General features: G+C 38.6%; 1 protein-coding gene across 1 annotated transcript; it reads right to left on the bottom strand.

Moving 5' to 3' along the window:
• Positions 1 to 4,344: 4,344 nt before the first annotated feature.
• LOC100358843 (olfactory receptor 2D3-like) lies at positions 4,345 to 7,326 on the bottom strand. Its single transcript, XM_051823716.2, has one exon. The coding sequence runs from the start codon at positions 6,266 to 6,268 to the stop codon at positions 5,345 to 5,347; it is 924 nt and encodes a 307-aa protein (XP_051679676.2). The 5' UTR covers positions 6,269 to 7,326; the 3' UTR covers positions 4,345 to 5,344.
• Between the last annotated feature and the right edge of the window lie 381 nt (positions 7,327 to 7,707).

The raw sequence follows: 7,707 nt of genomic DNA, 5'->3' as shown, positions 1-7,707 counted from the left end.
TGTAACTATGCTTTCAAATACCTTTTAAATCTTTCTCCATGAAGTATTTTATAGGGTGTAATTCACGCTATTTAAACTTACTTGTCATTTTCTTTAGAAATTATTGTCTATTTTCCAATGTAGTATTTAGTTAAATGTGTCTAGAGAGTATCACCAATTTGAGACTTGACTCCAAAGTAAACCTAAGGAGTCTACAGTGAACCAATGAAACCGAATAAAATTTTGAACGGGGGAAAATAAAGTTTGAAGTTGGTGGTCTAAGCATATTCCAGTGGGGTAGTGTTCCTTGATCTGCACAAATTTTAGACCAACAGATACATGCCCCAACTTACTGTACCTGTCTTGACACATGCCCCAGCTTATTGTAGTTTGCATGTATTGGCATCACATTCACATTCACACTTTTTCCACTTGGATATTTCAACAGGTGTTTTGACATATTTAGACTTGTGCTTGGCATAGGGATGTCTTATAGTGTCTAAAATTGAAATATTAAATATATGAATAAAAGAGAAATTGAAGATATCTGTAAATTTTCCATTCTCTCTTTTGATTATGATTTATATATTTTATAATTTTTTCTTATTCACTTTTGCTTTACACTAAACGAATTTATTTTGAAATTTGAAAAATGGTTAGGTTTTACATTTTTTCACACAGCAATATTTTAAAATAACTTTTTCATTTTCCTTTAATTTGCTGTATACTCTGCATGACCCATTATGTTCTATTAAGCTACATTTTCCTATCTCTTCAATCCTAGCTTCTTTCTCCTCTTTTTTTTCCCTAAAAACATGTAATTATTTAATCCACATCTTAAAAGTCCACTGGTAATTTCACTGTAGCATGTTCAATTTACAGATTAATTGCAATTTGGTTATTTTTCCAATACTCAGCCTTACCTACTGAACATGATATGTTATTATATTTTCCAAATCTAATCTCATTTTAAAGAGGCTATTTCACATTTTCAGTCTCAGCTGTCCCACAGTCACTAGAACAGAACATTCAACCATAATCTCTTCATCTTCCGTTTTTAAAATATCCCACTCCCCTGCATCTGTTCATTAGTTGTCTCCCACATTACAACTGTCTGTCAAACGCCAACCTCCACTAGCTCTGTGGGTCCTAGTATCATTGACCTCCCAAATATTTTGCTCCTCACAATCTCTTTTTCTTTCTTTCTTTCTTTCTTTCTTTCTTTCTTTCTTTCTTTCTTTCTTTCTTTCTTTCCTTCCTTCCTTCCTTCCTTCCTTCCTTCCTTCCTTCCTTCCTTCCTTCCTTCCTTCCTTCCTTCCTTCCTTCCTTCCTTCCTTCCTTCCTTCCTTCCTTCTCTCCTTCTCTCCCCAGATGGCCACAATGGTCGGCTAGGCCAAGCCAAAGCCAGAAGCCAGGAGCTCCTTCCAGGTCTCCCATATGGGTAGCAGGGGCCCAACCACTTGGGCCACCTTCTGTTGCCTTTCTCAGGCCATTGGCAGGGAGCTTGATTGGAAGTGGAACAGCCGGGTCACCAATCAGCACTCATATGGGATGTTGGCATTGCAGGTGGTGGCTTTAACTACTACACCACAATGATTGTCCCCATATTCTTGTTCTCCTTGTTTCCCCACCTCATCCTGCATTTGTGTGGGGCTGCATGAATGAGTTTCAGTAAATGAAACATGAGTGTATGTTATTGGTGCTCCTTCTAAGCCACAAAACCTACCAACGAACACCAGGTTCACTTTTCCTTTCTGGAGCCAAAAGCAGAACACCCTTAAAACCCCCAGAGCAGAAATTCTGCCAGTTTTTGTTCACATTTTTTAAAAAAGATTTATTTGTTTTACTTGAAAGTCACAGTTACACAGAGAGTGAAAGAGTGCAGAGGCCCAAGCACTTGGACCATCTTCTCACTGCCTTCCTAGGCCACAGCAGAGAGCTGGATAGGAAGTGGAGCAGCTGGGTCTCGAACCAGCGCCCATATGGGATACCAGCACTGCAAGTGGCGGCTTTACCTGCTAAGTCACAGCGCCGGCCCCTTGTTCACATTTTTGCCATTCCATCCCTTACCTAGGATTATTATAATGAGAAATATACTTCTGGGGCTGGTGTTGTGGAACACTTGCTTAAGCCTTCACTTGGAGATAGCTGCGTCCCTTATGGGAGTGCTGGTTTGAGTTCCAGCTACTCCACTTTCTATCCAGTTCCCTGATTGTGTTCCTGGGAAGGCAGTGGATGATGGTCCAAATACTTGTACCCCTTCCACCCATGTGGGAGGACAGGGTTAAATTCCTGTCTTCTGGCTTCAGTCTGTCCCAGACAGACTTGGCAATTGTGGCTGTTCGGGGAGTGAACCAGTGGATGGAAGATCTGTTTCCCCGTCTCTCCCCTTCTCTCTTCCTTTTATAATCTTTTTTTAAAAAACAATAAAAATAATCTTCTGCCTGTTAAGCCACTGAGATTAAGAATTTACCCATTTGTGGGCAGAAATCAACAAACTGTGCCTCTGGGAGTTATCAAACCTGCCTGTTTTAATAAAGGTTTGTTGGAACACATTTGTTTTTATTGTCTATACTATCCTTATCCAATAGCAGAGTTGAATTAACTGTGATGGGGAAAGTACTGCCCACAAAGCCAAAGTACTCATTAGCTGTCTCTACAGAAAAACTTCACTGACCCCTATGTTAGAGCAACTAACGTTACCTTAATTGAAAGAATAACACCAGAGAAGATTTTTATTACATTAGGGGTGAGGAAAGCAATCTCTGCATTCCTCCCTGCCTTTGTTACCTTTGTTTCCTGCCTCTGCGTTTATTATCTGCCTCATCGTTTAGTTCTCAGCCTAAAAATACATTCTCCAGAATGCATTCTATATCACTTCTAAAAATCTATAACTATGGGGTTCCATACTCTGTTGCAATAATTTTCACCAAGTTCTGTAATGACCTATTTGACAAATTTAATAGACTGCAATAATACACAAAATCTTTGAGGCATTTGAGAAATCTTCACTAACCCTCCTCATTTGGTTCTTCTTCTGAGTCTCTGATTCCTGATGCTCTGGGCTTGATTGGTCATTCTTCATCTACCTTGAAAGGTTGGTAACTATGGAGTTTTGGAATCTCCTTGCTATCTTTCTGCAACATCAAGTCTAATCTAGGATTGCACTGTATACTTGTCCTGGAATCTTTTTACAATATGCAGTGTATAATATATCCTCAGTCTTTGTCACTCATCTGGTCTGCTTCAGGCTCACACATATGCATTTTAATAAAAACCATCTAGTTTTCTGGTTAAAACTTTTTGCACACATTCTTGTGCATCAAACTCCATTTACATTTATTTAACATTTGAATTTTTTCTAGAGCAGATCTATTTTCTTATCTCTAGCTTTATGCATTTCCTCAAGAGGTTATTTTTACAGCAACACTGGTGGCACACTTTACTGCAATGGTAATAAACAGATGAACAAAACAATCACAATGTTTACTGCCATGGAATGTACAATCTAATAGAGGACTTGGGATTCAGCAAATGACTAAACTTTTTGTGTTCAAAGTTATCCTATTGCTTAAAAAGTAGCCTACAGTCTTTAATTTGTTAAGAATCACCAGGCACTTATTATAAATTAACATTACTGAGTTCATCTGCCTCATTCCACCTTGGGAAGAATAAAGGGAGGACAAGGGATATGATTTTTAAGCAACCATGAACCATTGTTGATCATATAATGCAAAACTATGATTTATTTTACAAAGTTCAAATACCTTCTCAAGGCATAAAACAGTGTCCCTGACATCCTTTTCTTTTTTTAATACATATTTTATTTATTATTTATTTTAGTGGTAGAGTTACAGACAGAGAGAGGGAGAGACAGAGAGAAAGGTCTTCCATTTGCTGGTTTACAACAGTCCAATCCGAAGCCAGGAGCCAGGAGCTTCTTCTTGGTCTCCTACCAGAGTTCTGGGGTCCAAGCACTTGGGCAATCTTCTACTGCTTTCCTAGGGTCTAGCAGAGAGCTGAATTGAAAGAGGAGCAGCCGGGACATGAACTGAAGCTCATATGGGCTTTTGGCGCTGCAGGTGGAGGCTTAGCCCACTACACCACAGCACTGGCCTCCCTGACATCTTTTTCTTACTCTTATCCTGCTTTTCATCATTGTTTCAAAAATTCACCAATCAGTATTTCCAGAATTATATGCTTGACAAATTATTTAGTGTTGAATTTGGGCACTTTTTTTTAAACATTTATTTAGCAAATATAAATTTCCAAAGTACAGCTTATAGATTACAATAGCTTCCCCCCCACCCTTAACTTCCCTCCCACCCGTAACCCTCCCAACTCCCGCTCCCTCTCCTTCTCCCATTCCATTCACATCAAGATTCATTTTCAATTACCTTTATATACAGAAGATCAATTTAGTATATATTAAGTAAAGATTTCAACAGTTTGCAACCACACAGAATTTAAAGTGTAAAATACTGTTTGAGTACTAGTTAGAGCATTAATTCACATTGAGAATTTGGGCACTTTTCAAACTAGACCCCTTTTATTACTTTGCATGTTTGTACCTCATGATTCTCCTAACTACTCACATATTATTAGAAAAATTCCACCATTTATTATTCCATAGATGCAAATTCGCAATTTCAAAAATTGTTAGAAATATTTGTACAAAAGCTATATTTTTTATATATACATCTCAAGCTCCTAGAAACACACTTGAGATACACAAAGTGTGCATTCACAGGTAAAGGAAATCAATCCATTTGTGAAAACATATGTATTCACATATGTGCTAATTTTGCTTAGATGGTTCTTGGTTTGCTTCTGACATATATGAAAGCATTTCAAAAACTTTACAGAAAATGTAATCTGAAAAAAACATATATGAATTTCATACTTTCATTCACCTAAACAAACTTATTTTAAAGCTCCATTCTCTACAAAGTATTTGATGTGTCCTCATAATTATATGCCTTGTTTTTTAATTTTATCACTGTTGGAAATTAGAGTAGCTACTGGTTCTTCACCTTCCTCCATCCCTCCATTCCTTCTTTCTTGCCTCCTTTCTTTCTTTCATCTCATTTTCCATGTTCCTTTCTTTATTTTATTCGTATCTTTTCAGTGCCTATCAATAATCTTACTTTGTTTTTTTAGAACTCCTTTTACTTGAGATATGATAATATATATGTTGAATGGAAAATTTGTCAAACTGATCTAGGAGTATATGAAATATAAGAAACAGGAAAATAGAATGAAGAAAAAAAAGATGAAACGGGATATAAATGAAACTAACCTACAAAAAATCGCTTCTCTTTACATCTTTAACTGGTTGTAACAGAGATCACTAGATACAAAAATGCTATTTTGCAATTAATTTCTTGAAAGCCTCTTTTACATCTTTGTTCCTAAAACTATAAATGATGGGGTTCAGCATGGGTGTCAGCGCTGAGTAGAACACAGAGATCATTTTGTCCCTCTCATTCATTACCTTGGAGTTTGGCCTCATGTAGGCAAATATTCCTGAGCCATAGAAGAGACCAACGACAATGAGATGGGACCCAGAGGTAGAAAAAACCTTGAGCCTCCCCTCCCCAGACTGTATCCGGATCACAGTGGAGATGATATTCCAGTAAGAGATGAGGATGAGGGAGACAGGAGCGAGGAGCATCACCACACCCATGGCAAAGATGATCATTTCTGTGCTGTAGGTGTCTGCTGAAGCCAGCTTCAGGACAGCAGGAAGTTCACAGAAAAAATGGTTAACGATATTCTTCCCTCTGTAGGGCAGACGCAGTGTGAACGTGGTGTCCACCAGGGACACAAAGGCTCCACTGACCCAGGACCCTGCAGCCAGCTGGACACACACCCAGTGTGTCATGATGCTGGAGTAGTGCAGGGGCTTGCAGACAGCCACGTACCTGTCATAGGACATCACTGCCAGCAGTGCACACTCTGTGCACCCAGCCAGGAGCAAAACGAGTATCTGTGTGGAGCACCCAGCGAAGGAAATGGTTTTCCTTTTCACCAGGAGGTGGACTAGCACCTGGGGCACTGTGGTAGTCGAAAAGCAGAGATCAGCAAAAGACAGGTTTCTCAGGAAAAAGTACATAGGTGTGTGGAGTCTGGAGTCGATGTGAAGGAGCGTGAGGATCAGCAGGTTTCCCAGCACGGTCAGCAGGTAGATGCTCAGAAAGAGGAAGAAGAGCAGCACTTGTGTCTCTGGATCCTGGGAAAGGCCCAGGAGGACAAATTCAGTCACGGAGGACTGGTTCTCCTCTCCCATGGATGTTTATTTCTTTTTATGCGTGGACAATGAGAAAATAAACACATGACTCAGTTACTTAGAAAATTATGAATGACTTAGAAATTTTCCTAATCAGTATCTAAAGTGGGCTATTGATTTCTGCGTCTTACTAGCTGCCACAGTCAGCAGACTATTTTCTTTTGTGCTTGGTTGTTCTGACAATCAAAAACTTTTATGATTTTGTTTCTCTTTTTAAAACCACTGTGGGTGAAATCACCATCTTTATGCCACATGACTAAGCTTAGGACAAACCACTTCATGACTTGCAGTCCTTGGAAGATGTCAATGCTGCTTACACTGCACTCTTCCTTTATGTGGGTTTGGGAGCAAAAAAAAATCATCTTGCTTTAAATCAGTTATATTTTTATGCCACAGAAATTTGAAAACATTTATGACAGATTTTTTCGTTGCAGTTATATGTTATCCTGCAGGTATACTCTGGGCAAGGTGTGGAAAATTGAGGAGAAGAAAATGGCTGTGATCCAGACTGTTGCCCATATTCTTCTGTCATTCATGTTTAAGTTGTCGAGGTGCAGAGAAGCATAGACAAAAATGGCTTAACCGCTTTGATTGTATCAGTAGCATCCTTTAAATATCCCCCAATCTATGCTCTACACTCTTGTATTTCTCGTTGTACTGAGTCTGTCGGCAATAGTAATATTCATTTCATATATTGGGTGCTTTTCTGATGCCAGCCAATACTATTAATCCTTTCTTTTTATTTGCATTTTTAGTTCAATCTTCTTTAATACTGTATAAGATAGCTAACATTTTCCCTAGTAAATAGCCAATTTAAAAAAAAAGTCAAAATGATTCCCAAATAGTTCTTGTAAGCCTAACTCTCAGTATCTTGTATTCTGTAACTCTGAATGAAATAAAAAATATAATTGAGAGTCATCACAATATACTATATCAAGTAGAAGAAAGAATTTCTGAACCTGAGGACGGGCCTTTCAAATGAACCCAGCCAGAGGGGGAAGAAGGGAAGAAAGTGAAGAAAGCCTGCAAGACCTATGGACACCATTAAATACATAAAATTTTGCTGTATTGGAGAAGAGGGAGGGAGGGAGGGCATGAGAGGGAGAGAGAGAGAGAGAGAGAGAGGCACACAGAGAATATATTTAATAAAACATGGCTGAAAATTGCTTTAGTCTTGGGAGACAAATGGACATCCAGCTCCAATAAGCTGAGAGATTCCCAATTACACTCAAATCAAAGCAATTCTCTCCAAGACACATTGTAATCGATCTGTCAAAACTGAAAGATGAAGAGAATCCTAAAAGTAGCAAGAGGAACACATCAAGTCATATATAATGGAATCTCCATTAGTTAACATTGCAGGCCAACAGAGAATGGGGCAGTATATTCAGAATGCTGAAAAAGAAGTACTGCTAGCCAAGAACACTGTATCCAGAAAA

This window comes from Oryctolagus cuniculus, chromosome 1 (genome assembly GCF_964237555.1).
Source record: "Oryctolagus cuniculus chromosome 1, mOryCun1.1, whole genome shotgun sequence".
Lineage (NCBI taxonomy): Eukaryota > Metazoa > Chordata > Mammalia > Lagomorpha > Leporidae > Oryctolagus > Oryctolagus cuniculus.
This window is presented reverse-complemented; position numbering and strand designations above follow the sequence as displayed.

Coding starts and splice junctions, on each gene's coding strand:
- LOC100358843 (XM_051823716.2), bottom strand. CDS start 6,268: ATGGGAGAGGAGAACCAGTCCTCCGTGACTGAATTTGTCCTCCTGGGC.